This window comes from Artemia franciscana, chromosome 4 (assembly GCF_032884065.1).
Source record: "Artemia franciscana chromosome 4, ASM3288406v1, whole genome shotgun sequence".
Lineage (NCBI taxonomy): Eukaryota > Metazoa > Arthropoda > Branchiopoda > Anostraca > Artemiidae > Artemia > Artemia franciscana.
Genome location: NC_088866.1, coordinates 20106271 through 20127467, shown reverse-complemented (window position 1 = coordinate 20127467; position 21197 = coordinate 20106271). Strand labels below are relative to the sequence as shown.

The 21197-nt window shown below is 34.0% G+C and overlaps 2 protein-coding genes across 2 annotated transcripts in view; one reads left to right on the top strand and one right to left on the bottom strand.

Annotated features, from left to right (window-relative positions):
• Window positions 1–16266, top strand: part of LOC136026113 (importin-5-like) — a 130835-nt gene extending 114569 nt beyond the window's left edge. The window contains exon 2 of the mRNA XM_065702396.1: window positions 15592–16266. The gene's annotated coding sequence lies outside the window, so the exon portion shown is untranslated. The remainder of the gene's footprint in view (window positions 1–15591) is intronic.
• The window catches only part of LOC136026112 (tryptophan--tRNA ligase, cytoplasmic-like), a 287826-nt gene continuing 270169 nt past the window's right edge, over window positions 3541–21197 (bottom strand). The window contains exons 12-14 of the mRNA XM_065702394.1: window positions 6812–7093; window positions 5206–5346; window positions 3541–3777 (exon numbers count right to left, since the gene is read on the bottom strand). Coding sequence (XP_065558466.1) covers window positions 3619–3777; window positions 5206–5346; window positions 6812–7093 — 582 coding nt within the window. The 3' untranslated portion in view covers window positions 3541–3618. The remainder of the gene's footprint in view (window positions 3778–5205; window positions 5347–6811; window positions 7094–21197) is intronic.

The following is a 21197-nucleotide window of genomic DNA, read 5'->3' as shown; positions in this document are numbered from 1 at the left end:
TAGACGGGAGCATAAAATTTTTACAGTTGGGTTCTCTGGATGCTTTGTAGGGATGGAGGGGGGCAGATGCCTCAAAGGGTGGATTTTAATGCCAAAACATCCATATAAACTGTTATCATGAGAGTAAAGAGTAACAGTAAACCCCAAAATAAGCAGAATATATTTCGTATAGGAGATTTCCGTTCCTCATCCCCGACTTCCCCCTCATGGTCATAGACAATCGGAAACACATTTAGAGAAAAACTACCAAGTGAAAAAGATCGCCATCTGAAAAATATTTTCCAATGGTAAATGTTATTTCGGATTGTAAATAATAAGTAAAAGTTTATTGTGAAAAGAAATTTATAAAACAAAAAAAAAACTTAAAACCCCTTGAAAACGGCAAAAATTGTACCATTGTACCATTGGAATCAGCATTTTTGATAACCTGGAATAGGGAAATTACAGTCACCCTCCTAGAACAACAAGGAAAACGACTATTTTGCATGGGTAGCACTGATCTGTCCCGTTTTTTTTTCTTTTTTTCCCACCAGGGCTAGTGAATGCCCAGAACATCAGAGAGATGTTTAATTGCTCATTTGAACGGAAATTAAACTTAACCAAAATCTAATCTAAACTGGAAGCTTTTCATAATTGTCAGGGTTGTCTGCAGTATTCTCTAGAGGTGTCTTATCTCCCCTAGATCGCTGACGATTAGAAATTACAAAAAAAAATAAAAATATTTTTCAACTGAAAGTAAGATGTTTAATTTCTCATTTGAATGGAAATTAAATTTAACCAAAAGTTCAAAATACGTTTTGAAAAAAAGTGCCTAGTAAAAAAAATTACCATCCGACACTGACTCAGGAGTGGCAACTATTATTTCGGTTTGTCTTGAAAGTGAAAGTTTATTGCGATAAAGAAATTTATGGTGATTTTGAAAAGACGTCTAAAACCCCTCAAAAATGGTGTCCGATCAACATGAAAAGCTTATCATTGGAAGCAGCATGGTCGAAAACCTTATACAAAGAAATCATAGTTCCCCTTCTTGACAAACAATGAAAATCACTTTTTTTGCATCGGTAGCGTTGATCTGTCTCCCGTTTTTTTCGTTCTTTTTTTTTCAGCAGTCCTAGTTGGCTACCAGAACGTCATAGAGATTCTTATTGGTTCATTCGAAAGCTTTTTCTCACGTATATGTACTTTTTGTAAATCCCGCCATCTGCAAGTGCCATATGGCACTAAAATGGCTTTTTGTGTCATTTCTCAAGGGGTGGCATTAGCAGGTTACCACAATATCGTAGACAGATTTTTTCTAGGTCATATAAAAGATATTGCTCATATCTACGTCCTACAAACAAATTCCACCATAAGCAAATTCCAAATGGCTCTAAGAACGGGACTTTTGGTGCCATGTTTCAACTGGAAAAGCTGAGGCTAGTGGGTTACCAGAACTTTGAAGAGTGATTTTTAATGATTCCTTTGAAAGCTATTGCTCCTATATACGTGATGTTTATCAATTCTACCATTCGGAAGTGTGATAGAGCACTAAAAAGTATTTTTGGTGCCATTTCTCAAGTAGAAAAGTTTGGAAGCATAAAACGATATCGCTGTAATAACTATTGTCCAAAATCCTTAAATGGAAGCTTTCAAAAACACCTCCTGTATGTTCTTCCTCTAAGCTCTTTAATCAGCTACGTAATTAAGGTAGGCTGGAAACACCAATTATTTCTCACAAATTATTTCTCTCTTGTTTTTTTTTTCAATAACGATTTTTTCTCTTATATGATTATTGTTAAAAAATGATAATTTCATTGATTTTGTAAATGTGATGCACTCATTTTTAAAGAATGTCCTGGAAGCTTTTCATAATTGTCAGGGTTGTCTGCAGTATTCTCTAGAGGTGTCTTATCTCCCCTAGATCGCTGATGATTAGAAATTACACAAAAAAAATAATTTTCAACTGAAAGTAAGGAGCGGTATAAAAATTTAAAACAAACATAAATTATTTTGTGTAAATAAAAAGATTACGGCAGTATTCTTTCTACATTAAATTTTAATCAAAAACGAGCAAAAATTAATAAAAAAAACTAGATTTTTCTGAGGGAAGTAAAGTGCGAAGTTTAAACTTAAAGTGAACGACACAAAATCCAAGCATAAAAACAGGAATATTGACCTGGGAGTCAAAAGTGAGTAGGTAGCCTGAAAACAATAAACTAATCTATAAAGCTTATAGTCATACACCAGTTATGACATCAGTAACTATCAGTACGCAATTATAACTATCTTAATAACATGAACATAAAATTAAATAGTTTTGTAATAACCACTGTCATTGAACAGCATATAGAAATACTGGCTTGATTTATCAGGTAACATTTTGGTCTCACCAGCTATAATACCAATAGTGAATAATATAATATACAATTTAAGTTTTTAAGAAATACGCTTTAAAATGATTTATCTTTACACTTTTAAGTTTCCTTAAATTATATACTTTTTCTGTACCTTAACTCTTATATTATTTTGTGTTTTCAGTAAAACAGTACTTTTCTATAATCCTAGAAACACAGGGAAACATAACTAGTTGGTTTATTTGTGCTGCTTTTATTGATATATATCAGATAGGCTGTGAAGCAATAATTTTTGTTCGTTTTAAGTTTAAAATTCGCTCTTTACTTCCCTCGGAAAAACTTTGTATTTTAAATTAATTAAAGTAAAAAGTGATTGGAGACCAACCATCCCTTGCCATAGAAATGTTTTTTGATATCTGGTCCTTTTGTTACACCTTGGGACATCTGACCGATATTTTTAGGTACCTATTTTTGTACATTTTTCTATGGCAGCTCAATTTTGCATATGGGGGAATTACCCAGTGGGATTTCTTGGGGAGATGGGGTTTTCGCGGGGGAATTTTCCAAGGATGAATTTTCAAGGAAAACTTTCCGGGGAAGGGAGATTTTCCGTGGCGGTGGAAATTCTGCGGAGGGGGGACTTGTCGGGGAAACATCGGCTCGGGGGAACATTGGCCTCCCTTAGGAACAGTGTGACAATGTGATCGGAGACCAACGACCCATGGGGGGAGGGGTACTTTCTAGGAGGGTGTTCACCGAGGGATGATTTTCCGTGGGGGTGAATTTTCCGGTTGGGTAAACGCCAGCTACCGGATCGACCAATGATGGAGCCAGGGGTAGGGAAATGTTTTCATTTATATGTATTTGGTACTACAAAGAAGGAAAAGCAAGTAGGACTAATTAAAAATCTACGAATTACGACCAATTGGCAATGCAGATGGCCAATGCACATACAAATTACAAGTATTGCCAGCAGGTGTGAGTAAATTTGATCTGAACACATATATAACTTGTCCTAAAAATTAATTGCTCTAAAAATAAAAGCCCTACAACTGAAAAACAGAAAAGCTGGATGAGCGGAACAAAATTCAAAATAAATATAGATAAAGCAGCTTTTCAAATTTAAAATCGAACGCAAGTCCCCTTAACTATATCTGATCTGTTTTTTGGAGAAAAGGGGAATACTCTAGAGCTAAAAAAAAACATATCCCTTTGAATTTGGTGTATTGGTAGGATAAAAAAGAACACAAAATTTGACATAAATAAAATAACAAATTCTTCTAAGTCAAAAATCAATTACAAGTTGTCTGGGAGTCATAAACCCCCTAACGATGTCCTCTGTAATAGATTTTTTCCTTGTTTGATGGTCTAAAACGACGCGAGTTAATTTCTCAATTAAAATCTTCTTGATTTTTCCGCTTAACATTGCTCCACTAGAATAATCCTGCAAAAAAACAACAAAAAAACTTTACACGTACGTATACACACACATAATATATATATATATATATCATGAAAAGAGAAATCACCAATGCAACCACACAAACATACACACAAAAAAAAAAAAAAAAAAAAAAAAAAAAAAAAAAAAAAAAAAAAAAAAAAAGACAGAAGGAGAAAAGGAAGACTGTTTTCCTAAATTAGTGATTAATATAGACCAGCACTTGAATGAGGCCTTAACCCTACTCATCCATACAATCACATAGGTCAAACAGCATAGCCACACACAATCAACCATAAAGAATAATCCATGGACAGGCAGTCATGTCGTCAATAAGTATAAGTCGTCATTTACCAAACAATAGAAAATATATATATATATATATATATATATATATATATATATATATATATATATATATATATATATGTATGTATAAATATATATATATTGATATGAAACCCTCCAACTAACTTTAAAAAACTTGCCAACTTGCCAACAAGAAAAAAGTCACTAGAGTCAAAACTAAAAAAAAAAACAATGATAAACAATAAACAATAAACTCAACTTGGTGGCAACCGTATTTGTAAATAAAGTAAAATGATATTAATGATAATATATATATATATATATATATATATATATATATATATATATATATATATACATATATACATGCTGGTCAATTATATACATGCTGGTCATGTATATACATACATGTTTAAATACATGCTGGGCTATATCTGAATGCCACCATTTTTCCTAAATGAAATCCCAGATTATATATTTAAATGCTTATTTTGACACATTCAATAAAAAAGTTCTTTTTAACACCCAGTATTTACTGCAACGATATTAAAAAGATTTTTGTCGTTTCTTGGCCTCGCGAAACTTTTCCAAGCCAAACTAATTCTTCCTTTTAAAGACAATTGCTTCTAAATGACAGTAAGGAAACTCAAAACAAATTTTTTTAGTTTTTCTACTCTCTTGCAGCGGCTATATATCACCACTGGTACGCTTAAAGGTCGCATCAGACATTTTCAGACTTAAAGAGAAAATTACCAAAAACCATTTGCAAAGCTGTTCTTATAGGGAGGATCAGCAGGAGAATAGATCAGGAGCACTGAATTGTGGTCAAACTTAATTTCTCCGGTTGGTCCTCCCTTTTATGGCAGCTTACCAAATGGTTTCGGCAATTATTCCTGGAGATTTAAAATGTCAAGATATGACCTTTAGGCGTAACAGCGAAGACATTCAGCAATTCATCACCTCTTGAGCTCCTGATAATAGATTATTCCGATGGTGTCAGAGGCTTTGCCACTGTTGAACAGCAACGACATTGTACAATACATCCCCCCTTGAATTCCTGGTGCCGACAGTGTAGTAATGACATTATTGTTAATTCAGGTATTAAAAAAAAGTCATGCTTACCTGTCTAATTTTTTCTAATTCTTCATCATTTTCTTCAAAATACGTTAAATATTGAAATGCTATATCAACTGAGCAATCACCACCCTTTTCCTGGTGCTCTTCTACCGTATCGCGACCACCAGAGTAAGCATATTTATTTATCTGAAACATAAATTGCCATAAAAATCGCAAGTAGGGTTCTTAATGTCAATAATATGAGCCAAATGTCAAATCATTGAAAATCAGAACTTATTTGCGGATCAGAGCGATTTTGACGTGACTCTAAATCTTTTTGTACTTTACAGTGGCATAAAACTTCATACCAAAGAGCCCAACAGGTTTCAAGTTGTTTTTTTTTTTTTGACTAGATCAACGCTTAACTAAACACTTAACAAAATATAAAATGATACGTTTGGCATTAAAATAAATCTCTGGAATATTGTGAGTGATAAATCGAAAATTAGACCCAAAAATAAGCTACTGGGATAATACCCTTTTTAACAAAACTGCACAAGTCAGTAATCTCTCTTTCTCTTTTCTCAGAAAAGTTCAATATTCTAAACGTGAGGAAAAGAAAGATTATTTTACCAAAAAAAAAAACAGCATGTTTTGGACTTTCTGCTTTAGATTTATTATTTTTGAAAACTTTAGTGCTTTCTTATTTCAATTCAATTTTATTTTTAGTACAGTAGTTTTAATGTTAGTCATTTGATTTGATAAATTTGTTCTATCCAATTCTGATATATTTTTTGCTTGTAATCTAATCAGAAATTTTCACTTTTTTCGTATGTCCCAGTTATTTGTTAATTACTTATTAATTCATTATTTAATTAATTATTCCTGATTAATTTTTGAACTTCTATGCTTCGAACTTTACACAAATTTCAGTTTATAGTAGCGTTTATGAATAAGATGAAGTTGAAAATTCATCTTAAATGAATTCCTATTCTCTCCCCAACCACAAATGAACTTATTTCTTTTCAATATGTGAAAAAAGTCGTCCGGCCTACTAACAAGTAAGCAAGTACTAACTTAAATTGAGGAACCACAGGGTGAAACATTGGACGGAAGGAAAGGGGAGGATTGGTCGCAACTGTTTCTGCCTCATCCAGCTTGGTAATGCGACGAGTTTAACAGTAATAGACTTAGTAGCAATACATTATCCAGGGGGGGGGGGGTACAGGTTTTACTCTCCTATTCAAATTTTCTTTTACCCGACTCGTAAAAACGCGATAAAAATAAATAAAAATTTATATTTGATACATTTTCTAATATTTTTTTTTTGTAGCACCACCACCCCAAACCAAAATTCCTGAAACGACCTTGGGCAGCAGGAATGATTTTTTGAACATCGCGGTAACTTACCAATAAATATTTTGACTAGTTTTGAAGAATTAATTTAATTTGATTAAAAATTCTGCAGAAAATCTACAGACAGTCTAGAAATCCTGAATAGGCTTTAATTAAATACTGAAAATTTATGTGTTCGGCAAATTTTTCTTATTTGTTCTTAGAAACACCAGCATAATTAAAGCAATATTTCAGAACTATCAACCTTTCGGTGACATCAATTGCAGATTTTAATATCATCTTTAAGGAAGATGAACCTTAAATAAAAAATAAGTACCTTTTCCTTAATTTGTTTTCCAGTATCTTTCAGAAAAATTGACGAGTTGGGATCACTCGCCGACATCTTAGCGGTCGCACCTTGCAAAGCTGGCAAAAGCTTTGAATGAACCAGAGAAGGCTTTAGAAATTCCATCTCGGGAGCCACGTCACGTGCCATCCGGAAATACAGATCTTGGTCGATTCCGCAAGGAATTAAACAAGGCACGTCCGTTTTGCCTTTGAATATCTGAGGGAATGCCGACGAAAAAGACGGCACCGCTTGGTTATAAGGAAACAGCAACTGGAAAAGAAATTATAAGAGGTTATTTAAATGTGTAATGTTTTCCGATGTTCTTTCCTGAAAGTACCGAGGACAGTGGAAACGGTCTCAATTTTTAACTTGTCAAGAGGAAACTTTCACAGCCACAAATACCTAAAAAATATCAGAAAAATCAGGAATTCAATTTTAACAAAAAAGGGCTCCTTGTACACTTACCGAGTTTATGGTAGCAGCTATCGGCAATTAAAACTTAAGGCCCCGTAGTCTAAAAAGGTGTAGCTTCCCTGCGAACATAAGTTTGTCTTTGAAAATCAACAGCATCTTACGAATGAAAAGCATAATCAAATTTAACTAGTTAATTATGCTTACTTATCTTGATGGTTCAACGCGGCTACACTGACAAAATAGGGTTCTACCCGAAAAATTTCGTAACTTTGACGCAACATAAAAAAAAAAAAATCAGATAATTGCAACTTCTTAGTATGGATAGACTTAAGATGGATCCAAGAGGTTGAAATTATTTTAATTTTGCTGTCCTTGCTAGTTTAGATAGGTACAGCTCCTTCGTCTCTTAATTAATTTCATTTTCAACTAAATAATTTTTTATACCAAAAAATTACCAAAATATATCTTTTACGAGTATCCGTTTTTTTTACACATGTCTGACAGTAAGCATTGCATATAATTATAAGAGACTGGATATATTTAGTACTTTTTATGATTTACCGGAAGATCGCTGAAAGACTTCGCTGAAAATAGTTGCAATCGTAAACAGTGGTCGAAATTCCGTCTTTCAGTTGCTGATAACTATCCTTGCCTGTTTGATGAATCTATGAAAGTCCTCCTCCTCTTTACTGACTTATATCTATGTGAGGCCGGACTTTTGGCTATGGTTTACATTAAACTAAGCACAGAAATAAATTGGGTATATAAAACTCACTGTTATTAAGAGTTGAATTGATGCTGAAACTGTAATGAAGAAAAATCGGAAACAAATACATTTTTTCCATTGAAATTACTTTGTAAAGAAAAATGGACAGGTGTAATTATGTAAAAACAAAAAATTGTTTAAGTTGTGTTTCTTACTTCAGCAGTCTTTCATTCATTTGGGGACACCTGCATTGTTTTTCAATTATAACAAATAAGTTCCCCTACTCACCACTACGGAATCTGAACATTATAAATACTAATGATCACAACCAAAATCCATTTAATATTCGTCCGCCACCCCTAGCTTCAGAACCACTGATATAGAAAATAAAATAACATAGGAGAAAACAAATAAAAGCTATTTGTTAATCTTACGCAGAATCGGACTGTTCTGAGTTTTACAAAAATTAAACATATTCAATAAGACAATAAATATCGGGTTTGAAGCGAGCAGGACAAAAATCGATTAAATTGGATATTCAGAGGACATTAAATCCGTAAATTCCTTAGCTAAAATTCCAAATCAGATTATCGAATAAATCGTCAAGCTGTACATGCGCATTGCAGTGCTGGTTTTCTCCGAATGAATTTATTCGTCCTGAATATATGCATGCGGGAGACAGAGCATACACCAACTTCTGAATATGACCAGAGCCAAATACACAAAATTACAAGAATCTAGCATAAGAAAGAAAGAAAAATAGTTTCAAAGATTACATAGATACAAAGCAATCCTGTTCTTTTTCAGTAATTAAATTAAAAAAAACAAGTTTTTTTTACCTGAAAGTAAGGAGCGAGATTAAAACTTAAAACGAACAGAAATTACTGCGTATATTAAAGGGGCTCTTCCCTCCTCAACGCCCCGCTCTTTACGCTAAAGTTTGACTCTTTCTCTCAACTCTACTTTTTAAAACAGTAAAAAAAATTAGCGCAAAGAGCGGGGCGTTGAGGAGGAAAGAGCCCCTTTAATGTACGGAGTAATTTCTGTTCGTTTTAAGTTTTAATCTCGCTCCTTACTTTCAGTTAAAAAAAACTCGTTTTTTTTATTTAATTTCTGAACGTTTTTGAAATAATGCATGTTTTGATTTTGGCTTTCCGCACATGAATAATTAAAACGAAATTTGCATATTAATTTATTTTTATGGCTAAATGGCTTTCATAGTTTTGATTGGACGATTCGGAGAAAAAAGAAGCGGGGGAGTAGGCCTAGTTACCCTCCAATTTCTCGGTTTTTTAAAAAGGCAACTAGAACTTTTAATTTTTTTACGAACGTTTTTATAAGTAAAAATTTACGTAACTCACGAATTAACTTTTGTAACGAACTTTTTTATTCGTACGTTTTTATTACGTATATGAGAGGGTTCACCCCCTCGTCAATACCTTACTGTTTACACCAAAGTTTAAATTTTGTCCCAATTCTATTCCCTGAGATTCTACAGGGAAACTTTTCAATTTTCGTCGAAAATAGGCAACGATAGAAATGGCCCAAATTTAGAGTCTTGATTTTACGAAGCGTAAGAAACAATTCAAATGTTATCCCTTGTAACAACAATTTACCACATGAATAATTATTTTAGTAGCATGTCAGCTTAATGACTTTGTGCTTGTTTTCAGACAGCGTTGTCAGCCGAGGAGAATCTCTATGCTTCCCCTTTCCTTTTCCTGTCCGAATGATGAACTCAAATGAATAACTTTTCAACCCAATAACGACGGCTTAAGGAAAAATAAACAGCCGGTTAGTGTCAGCATCGACCCATCTTGATCAATGTTGCCATTCAATCAATATCAACATTAAGAATGCCACTAGGACGGGATTCTAGGGGACAAATGCCTTCTCTAAATTACCGAAATGCAGCAGGAGCTCCTACAAAAGACCGATCTCAAGGAAATGGTCTGGTTTCAGTTTATAAGACTTCCCCTGAGCCCTTGCCAAAGCTTTTAAAAACAGAATCTCCAAAGACTTTAAAACTATACTTTCATTATTTCATACAGACATGAATACAACCGTCAGATCAATTGAGTCACATATGACTCAGACGCTCCTAGACATTTAGAAGTTTCTAAAGCCTTTTCGTGCTCCAAAGTGTAAAACCTTTTTAATACGACCAGGAAGCAGCCTGGATGTACTTCCTTGAAGTAATTATTCTAGGACTGTTTAATTTTAGTTTTAACGATCGCATTTATTCCAAGCCTTATTTGATTTATAAATGTGTTTTGCTGAGGACAGCCCTTTTAGGTATGTAAGTACAAGAATCTGTGTGTGTGTGTGTGGGTGTCACAGGGATAACCAAGCTCAAATAGACTGAAAGCCGTAGTCAATTTTTTCACTAGGTTTAAATTTCTTCTCTGATGTTCACTCCAAGCCTTGAGACTCGCATCTCTGGAGAAAGCTGATAACACCCTTTACTCACCGGAAACTTCAACCACTCCGCCTGGAACCAAGTCACGGGCTTCTATCCTTTGAAAACCAGTCTTATCTGCTCTTAAAATATAGCCCTTGCATATAGACCCGAAATGTTCATTTAATGGTTAAAAAAAACATTGTTTTAGGAAAATTCCCCATTGTTTTCCCATTATTGTTGTTCTTATTCCAAAGTATAAACAATTGCAATATTTTCATTATTTTTCTACAAGTACCCATAGGCCCATAGAATCTTTGAAAAAAATTAACCAAGCCTTTTCGTACTCTAATGCATATAATAGTTGCAAGGCGCCACTTTTATATTGATTATTAGAAATGAGACAACCGTCCACGCAGACGACTTATTCCAAGATAGTAAAATTCTTAAAAATGTAACCAAACCTTTCTGTATTATAAAGCATAAAATATTTGCAAGTTACCACTTTCATATTCCTTGTAAAAAAAATGAGACAATCGTCCATAAAGTTGACTTATAGATAGTAGATTTCTTGAAAAAATGTATCAAGTATTTTTCCTATTCCAAAATACTAAGTGATTGCAATTTTTTCATTATTATTACTTAATTTTTTACAAACAAAAAGACACGCGTCGACACAGTTGAGTCGTGTATCGCTCATAAAACTCTTTAAAAAATTTAACCAAGCCTTTTCGTACTCCGAAGTACAAAATAGCTACAAGGTATCACTTTCATATTTTTTATATAAAATGTGACAACCGTCTGTTCAGTCGACTTATTAGTAGATAGCCAAAAAATAAAGCCACGTTTTTACATATTCCAAAATATAAAATAGTTGCAATGCGGCGCTTTCATTACTTTTCGACAAAAAGAAAGATACCCGTGGATGCATTCGGATTGTCTATGGCTCATATACTTAAGAAAAACGCCAGGTCTTTCCCCACTTCAAAACATAAGATAGTTGCAATGCGGCGCCTTTATTACTTTTCGACAAAAAGAAAGATACCCGTGGATGCATTCGGATTGTCTATGGTTCATATACTTAAAAAAAAAAAAATAGCCAGGTCTTTCCCCACTTCAACATATAAAATAGTTGCAATGCGGCGCTTTCATTTTTCATTACTTTTCGACAAATAGAAAGATACTTGTTGATGCATTCGGAATGTCTATGGCTCATATACTTTGCGGCGCTTTCATTACTTTCCGACAAGTAGAGAGACACCCAAGGATGCCTTCGGATTGTGTATGGGTCACTTACTTAAAAAAAATAGCCAGGTCTTCATCACTTCAAAATATAAAATAGTTGCAATGCGGCACTTTCATTTTTCATTACTTTTCGACAAATAGAAAGATACGTGTGGATGCATTCGGAATGTCTGTGCTTCATATACTTAAAAAAAATAGCAAATTTTTTCCCACTTAAAAATATAAAATGATTGCAATGCGGCACTTTCATTACTTTTTGACAAATAGAAAGATACCCGTGGATGCATTCGGACTGTCTATGGCTCATATCCTTAAAAAAAAAATAGCCAAGTCTTTCCTCACTTCAAAATATAAAGTAGTTGCAATGCGATGCGTACATTATTTTTCTGCAAGCCAATGTAGTCGATCGGCCCATGGCTCACACGTCTCTTGGAAAAATTAAACAAAAAAACAAGTTTGTTTAAATGAAAGTAAGGAGCGACATTAAAACTTAAAAATTAGGTAGAATAGAGATTACAATTTGTCACATAGTTTACATCAATTCAATGACATAAAAGAACACACCAGCTTCTATCTTTTGACAGACTTTTGTTAAGCCTTTGTGCTTAGCCTCCTTAAACTGTACAAAATGGGCAGTAAATTAGCATGATCCACCAAAGCCGAAACAAAAGTTTCTGAAAGATTTTTATATGAAGAGTCTCCACGCGTTTATTAATGGACACTTACTGAACAAGACATGGCGTAACGTAACTTAACATTTATGTCTGTGCTTTTACATTTAAATATAACCTCACAATTTAATAAGTTTGAAGCTCTTTTATGATTTTGTCATTTTGTAAATTACTTTCCTTAAAAAAGACATATTTAAGAACTGACGAAATATTTCTCAAGTATATTAGTCTTATTTCTGCTGTTGTCTTCATGAGTTAACATGACGTCATTTTTCGCATTTTGACCCATTTCAGGTTCTATAAATACATTATCAGTGCAGATTAGTATGACGTCAGTATTGTTATTAGTATTATAGCCGTCCATCAGCAATGACGTCATTTTCACAATATATACGGAGATCTTCAGGCCTTTTTATCAGTTATTTAAAGAGTGTTAATGATGCTTAAAGTGTTAGCCATTACGATTCCCTGCGCTGGAATAGTAACCACGTGGGCAATTAAAAAATATGGAGAATCCAAAAAGGATGAAAGACCAAAGAATGTGGATAGAAACCCAGATAGAATTCTTAAGAATAAAAATGATCCCAAAACAGCCAACAAGGGTGTAGGATTAGATGTTGGCTGTGAAGGGATTGCAACTGGCGTCAAAGAAGTCACGGGTCTGCTTCACAAGTCTCATACCAATGCTGGCAAAATGGCTTATGACGGCCCTCAACTAGGGTCCTTGATTTTAGCTTGGGCTAGAATATGTGAAATCCTTGGACCACAGTTAGAACCTTACCTACAAATGGCTATACCACTTGTCATTCAAGCAGCTAATATGGAACCTGATTTACATTTCGAAGATCGAGATGCTGCTGAGAACAATATGGAAATAAAAATAACAGAAGACATCAAAAGGAAAGCTATTGATTTGAAAATACTGGCAACTTTTGTTGCGGGAGTCAAAGAAGATTCTTCTGACGCTGACAAAGCATGCGAAATAATATTAAAAAATATTAATTTTGTTGAAGTTAACATCAGAAGAGCTGCAGTACAAAGCTGTCGCGTAGTATGTGAGTATGCCAAATATAAAGATCGAAAATATAAGAAAACAATTTTCTTTTCTATAGTAGAAAATATAGTCGATGAGCCAAATAAGGAGATTTTGTTGGAAAAGCTCGATTTATTGGTTGTCTGTATGAAAACCTTCGGTGCTAAAATATTCGACTGTGATGTAATAATTAAAATTGATCAAATCTTGAGGAAAATCTTTGAAATTCATGACAAAAATAAGGAAGAAAAGTCAAAAAGGAAGGACGATGAAGCTAATCATGGTCAGCTTCTGAACAAGATTTATTATATTCTCCATGAAATCCTCATTATAAACAAATACACTTTTAGATGGTATTTTCTTGAGCTGATAAAAGGCCCGGTTAATGATCTACTGACCCCTGAAGAACCATGGGAAGACCAGTTGTTTGCATTACGCATTGTCAATGAAGTAATGGAAGAAATTGGTCTAGAATGGGACAAATGGTACTCTGACAAAGAAAAAATGTTTATTGAAGGGACGATGGAAAAAATTATGAGGATAATTGACTGTAGGCCACCAGCAGTCGTTTTAGAGGCAGCCTTTCATGGAATTGGTCTTCTGGGGCTGCACCAAGGAGCCTATATTAAGAAATATCAAAGTGGTCCAGAGTTTCTGACAAAACCACGATGGGAAAACTTGAAAAAATCTAAGCTTTTTCAAAACCTGAAGGAAGCTGCCATAAAACTTGAAAAATGCATAGAAACAGAATATACAAAAGACCCAGAATTTCTTTCTGCAAGAGAAAAGGCCTCCGATACCTTGCTCATATTAAATATGAACATCATGCCAATTGCAGAGCAAGCCAATACTGCAGAGCCAATACAATTGCAGAGCCAAAACATATTTTTGAAAATAACAAATATCTTTATGAATGTAAAAAACTGGATAGGTCAGGCTAGGTTTAGTTGGGCTAGGTTAGATAGTAATATAGACAGTAATATAGATAGTAATTAGATAGTAATATTAGGATAGGTTAGATAGTAATATTAGGATTGGTTAGATAGGATAGGTAGTAGTAATAATTATTACTGTTGCTGTGAAAAATCCGAGCAACTCCTCTATCTGGTGAGTATATTGAAATATTGAAATAACAAATATCTTTATGAATGTAAAAAACTGGATAGGTCAGGCTAGGTTTAGTTGGGCTAGGTTAGATAGTAATATAGATAGTAATTAGATAGTAATATTAGGATAGGTTAGATAGGATAGGTAGTAGTAATAATTATTACTGTTGTTGTGAAAAATCCGAGCAACTCCCCTATCTGGTGAGCATCATGTGATCATTGGTGTAAAGGTCTGATGGAGACTTAGTATCACAGCTCAACACTTGGCTCAACACTCAACGACTTGGACTTATGTGCGATGATTCAGAGCTGTGTGAAAGCTGAGAAGATACGTCAGACTCGTTCATACAAACTACCGTTTGAACAGAAAGCTGATTTACAGAGAGCCTGTATGAACCCTATTTTTTTGGTTACGAAAGGCACCAAATTGAGGAATACAAGTTCCTTCCTATGCGCTGTTATAGCTGTCAGCAATATGGACATTCCGCGAAAGTTTGTAAGAACTCTGCCTGTTGTTCTTGGTGCGCCGGTGATCACAGTAATTCAAAGGACAATCCCTGTTCTGGTGTTATGAAGTGTGCGCTCTGTGGTTCTACTGATCACCCATGCTATAGCATCAAGTGCCAAGTATCAAAGACGCTCCTGAGTAACAAATGAGGAACTCACCGCTTACAGTTTGTGTGGAACGTAAATAGGGCCATCATTGAAAAACTTCCATTCATGGAAAGCGCACTCTGCTCTGTAAATGTCTGCATAGTAAATGGAAAAGTGAAACTGCTAAAATGCATATGAAAGATAAAGTGACAGTTTGGCTTGAAAATGAAACAGTTCCAGTTCAGACTTTGAAGAAGCAAGGTAGTTTAGATAGTCAGTGTGATTCAAAAAGCAAGACCACTGTTGCCAGTGATATACAGCTGAAATCAAATACAGAGAATCCCAAGAAGCTCAGCAGATCCCAGTCAGAAAACCACAAGAATGTGGAGCAACAAGTTTTCACCCGAAGCTTTTCTCATACCAAAAATATGATGAGTCTTGTGCAGGAGTCCAAGTCGAATGATGCTGAAATAAAGTTGGAGTTAAGGTCTTTAAAGCATACCAAATGTGAAGAGAAACCAAAATGTGAAGAAGCCTCAAACCCATCCCAAACAAAGTAAAGTGGGTAGACTTCCTAAATCAAAAGCAAGCACAATCCTAGGTCACCGAGGAAGCATTTACGCTCTACAAGCCTGCAAAATCTATTTACTATGATCAAACATCAAACAAGAAGACGGGATAAAAAAGTTATTGGACTAGGTTGTATGAAATTGGTGCTAAAAGTAAATCAAAAACCTTCTGAAAAACAGAAGAAAAAGAAGAAACCAAAACAGGTTATTGTGTATTCTAATAACGGCTATGGCAAGGATACAAAAATAGTGTCTCCTCCAGAAACTTCATATTAGTATCCGGTTAAAGCTGTTCCTAACATATCAAAAAAAAGTCGTCCCAAAAGGCAAGCTAGCTTAGAGGAAAATTCAAAACAAAAAAAATTATTCATCAAGTTTTTGAGCCAGGTCATGTTCCAAAAATTCGAGTTCAAGAAAATCCACTGAGTACTATGGAGCCACCTGTTTATGGGAACGAAGTCTGAATTTGATCAAGTACTTGTTTTTGCTTTACATTTTTTTGTATTTATTGGAGTTGTTTGTTTCTAAATAAATTTTGCTAAATTCTAGAAATCTTCCGATATTTTGAAGTTTAATTATTCTTTTTTGTGTGTGTGATATAGCTAATGTAGTATTGACAAGTGTATTCAAATCTTAGCTTTGCTAAAAAAAAAACTAATTTTCTGAGGAAAATTTTGGTTTTCAAGCCTGTTCATCCATCAAAATTAATAACAAGGCAAATATTCATTCTTTTTGGATTGAAATCTGTTTTTAGTCACTCCGTTGCAACATATGAACATGCTTCACAATCAGAATAGGGCTGTAGTTTTTTTTTAGTAAGTAAATATTAACAATGCTTATGCTTGTCAACTATGTTGTATTGTATCAGATTAACGACGCTTCTTGACTACTATGGTCCCTGCGTCGGCCCTGTAGTGCATTCCTGCAGCATGATTCGATCTCTGGGTCCCGTATTACCAAGCTAAGGTCAAATCCACTGCGCCACCACAGGACTGTCAACTATGTTGTAAACCAAGTAAGGCCATATCAAATTATCATACCCACTTTCCCGATTTCACTGGTAATGAATGACTTGATTAGGTCTTTATAGGTGCTTTTGTAGAGGGAGAGGTGAACCAATTTTCAATCAAAATCTCAAGCTTTTTTCCAAGTGTAATCTCTCTTTTTTCCAAGAGTAATCTCTCTTTCTCTAATCATTCTTATATAGACTTATCAGGTCTTATCAGGATATAGTCTTATCAGGGTGAACAACCACTTTCTGAAAAAACTTCGGCTCGATATTTCAGAGAATGTAGTAGAGCAAGGTATCTTAAGGAAACACAAAGGGTACTTGAGAATATGGTATCAAAACGGAATATGTAAAACTCCTTGATTATATTGACAGTTTGAGTGTCCTAGATCAAAATATTAGGAAAACAAATAAATTTATGGAAGTTTTGAGAGCTTACAATACAAGAAAAGGTATGCAAATTAATGTTAAGAAGAAGAAGAATAAGTCGCTTTGACTTAAGATAAAGGGCGAAGAAGTAATGTCGGATAACGAGAAAATAAAACCCAAAAAAGAACAGCATGTTTTGGACTTCTGCTTTGGATTTATTATTTTTGAAAACTTTAGTGCTTTCTTATTTCAATTTAATTTTATTTTTAGTCCAGTAGTTTTTATGTTAGTCATTGTTAAGGGTAATTGTCCGGGGTAAATTTTCTCCAGAATTGAATTGTTCAGAGGATATTTCTATTGGGAGAGGGATTTTCCTGTGGAGGTGGAGCCAGTTATCCCGACGTTATTAGAACAACGATCAGATATTGAACAAAAAACGAGTTTATCCAACTAGATGTAAGGAGCAACATTAAAACTTCAAACGAACAGAAATTAATACCTATATGAGGGGGGGGGGGGGGGGTTGCCCCCTTCCAAAACCTCGTTCTTTACAATCAAGTATAAATTTTTGTCGAATTCTTTTTATAAACAACTCCTGGATAACAAGGGTCATTTAATTAGAACAATAAGTAACTTTTTTAAAGTGCCGAAAATGTAGCATGAAAAGCAAAGTGTTGAGGAGGGGGCAACCCAACGTCATATATAAAATAAATTTTGTCCATAAGTTTTAATGTTTCTCCTTATCATAAGTTGAAAAAACTTGTTTTTTTAATTTCATGAAGCTTAGAGACTAACATTTTTCTAAAGAAAACGGAAAAAGTATGTCAATTAAAATACAAGTATACAAAAATGAAAAAAGTAAGTAATTACAAAAAATACACAGAACAATAGCCTACTTACAAAAACTAATATATAAACTCCCGGCATTCAGTTCTGTTGACAAATGCCGAGGCGTTGGACGATTTTTTTTTTTAACAATTTCGACAGTTTTGATTTGGGTCATCAAACATCAAAACATTCAATGCCTTTAAACTCAGTATTTATAAAAAGTAACACATTATCATAGTAGTTTGTTCAAAGTAAAACAATAAAACTAAGATTAAAAATTCAGAAAAAAATTTTAAAGTCAATATTTTCAATTTAATTTTGACAAAACCAATATATATGACACCTTTATACTTCAGAACTGTAAAAAATTTAATCTTTTTCAAAGTAAAAACTAGATAAATACAATCAGTCCTGTAAAAAGAAAAAAAATGATAATAAAACACAAAAAACGAGTCCGTTCAGGGGGTACAGAAATTCCCAGCATTCCTTTCAGGGAAAACATTTCCGATTATAGTGGCCTCCTATGTCAGCTCATGGGTATTATGGAAATGCAAGCGAAAATTGACGGCATATTATCGAAATTGCCTCTGTTGTTTTCCTTGTATTTTCTATAATTACACGAACTTTCTTGTGTAGTAATAACTGCACTAATTACTAATAAACAAATGCATATTTAAGATCACCATAAAAAGCTGATTCTTTGATTGAATATTATCAATAGTTAGGCTCTTATACTTTCGTTACTGACAAGGATCGTTATTTACTTACCATTCATTACTATGAAGAATTGAATTTTTTGTTGTTGCTCCAACCGAAGTTATATACAAAAATGTTTGTAGAAAACTCGAAAAGGGTCACTCAGTCAGAAATTAGAACTTTTATTTTCCTTATTAATGGTCAAATCTATTGGCAGGCAGCCAACAATGGGGCAACACACATTTTTCTCATGGTTTTTCCCTATTCTGCTCTCTTTTCTTTGGTTTCCTTATGATTACTTTATAGTCCCGAATTTCCAAGGGGGTGGGGGCATGGCCCCCTTGCCGGCGCCCATGGCTACCACGATCAACAAAATGGGTTCGATCCCATTATCTATAACAAAAGAAAAGTTAAGACCGTTCAATCATATTTTAAGACGAAGGAAAATAGGTTACCAACAAACTAGATTTTGTTGATAGTTCGGTCATGTTTTAAGACAAAGAAAGATATGTTGCCAAAAGACAGCAGTTTGTTGATATTTCAGGATGCCAAACGACTGTATTTGTTAATAGTTCGGGCCATATTTCAAAGGAAGGAATGCTGCCAAGACTGCATTTTGTTGGTAGTTCGGTCATGTATTAAGACAAATGAAGAAAGGTTACCAAAAAAACTGCATTGATAAAGCAAAGCTAAAATGCGAACTAGGGAGTACAAGAATTGGATTGATAGGCTTCCTAAGAAAGGATATAAAGCAAGTACTAACTTAAATTGAGGAACCACAAGGTGAAACATTGGACGGAAGGAAAGGGGAGGAGTGGTCGCAACTGTTTTTGCCTCATCCAGCTTGGTGATGCGACGAGTTTAACAGTAATAGACTTAGTAGCAATACATTATCCAGGGGGGGGGTACAGGTTTTACTCTCCTATTCAAATTGTTTTTACCCGACTCGTAAAAACGCGATAAAAATACATAAAAACTTATATTTGATACATTTTCTAAGATTTTTTTTTTTCGTAGCACCACCTCCCCAAACCTAAATTCCTGAAACGACTTTGGGCAGCAGCAATCATTTTTTGAACATTGCGGTAACTTACCAATAAATATTTTGACTAGTTTTGAAGAATTAATTTAATTAAGAATTCTGCAGAAAATCTACATACGGTCTAGAAATCCTGAATAGACTTTAATTAAATACTGAAAATTTATGTGTAATATATATATATATATATATATATATATATATATATATATATATATATATATATATATATATATATATATATATATATATATATATATATATATATATATATATATATTATATATATACTTGATCGGCAAATTTTTGTTATTTGTTCTTAGAAACACCAGCATAATTAAAGCAATATTTCAGAACTATCAACCTTTCGGTGACATCAATTGCAGATTTTAATATCATCTTTAATGACGATGTACCTTAAATAAAAAATAAGTACCTTTTCCTTAATTTGCTTTCCAGTATCTTTCAGAAAAATTGACGAGTTGGGATCACTCGAAGACATCTTAGCGGTCGCACCCTGCAAAGCTGGCAAAAGCTTTGAATGCACCAGAGAAGGCTTTAGAAATTCCATCTGGGGAGCCACGTCACGTGCCATCCGGAAATACAGATCTTGGTCAATTCCGCAAAGAATTAAACAAGGCACGTCCGTTTTGCCTTTGAATATCTGAGGGAATGCCGACGAAAAAAACAGTACCGCTTGGTTATAAGGAAACAGCAACTGGAAAAGGAAGCAGCAACTGGAATAAGAGGTTATTTAAATGTGTAATGTTTTCCGATGTTCTTTCCTGAAAGTACCAAGGACAGTGGAAACGGTCTCAATTTTCAACTTGTCAAGAGGAAACTTTCACAGCCATAAATACCTAAACAAATATCAGAAAAATCAGGAATTCAATTTTAACGAAAAAGGGCTCCTTGTACACTTGTCGAGTTTATGGTAGCAGCGATCGACAATTCAAAAACTAGTAAAAAATAGCCAAAAAACTTAAGGCCCCGAAGTCTAAGAAGGTGTAGTTTCCCTGCGAACTTAAGTTTGTCTTTGAAAATCAACAGCATCTTACGGAAGAAAAGCATAATCAAATTTAACTAGTTAATTATGCTTACTTATCTTGATGGTTGAACGCGCCTACACTGACAAAATAGGGTTCTACCCAAAAAATTTCGTAACTTTGAAGCAACATAAAAAAAAATAATCAGAAAATTGCAACTTCTTAGTATGGATAGACTTAAGATGGATCCAAGAGGCTAAAATTATTTTAATCTTTCTGTCCTTGCTACTTTTGATAGGTACAGCTCCTTCGTCTCTTAATTAATTTCATTTTCAACTAAATAATTTTTTATACCAAAAAAATTACCAAAATCTTTCTTCATCTTTCTACCAAAAAATGTAGGGCATACTGTAGTTCCTTCACACAATCTTCTTCCTCGTAGCTCTTTTTGTTTTGTTTTTTTAATCCAGTAGTTTTTATTGATTTACAAATAAATAAATAATTTATTACTCACGCCTCTCAATACAAAATAATTTACGTTCCCAAAATTCTCGAGAACTATCTTGAAGAGGCTTTTAAGTCTAAGATCGTTCTTCTTGTCTCAAGTTTATGGAGAGTGAGCCTTCTTTAGAGCTTCGTCATACGGAAGGTTTCTAAATCCTTCAAGTCCTTTCACAAAGCGTTTCTGGACTCGTTCTATTCTATCAATAA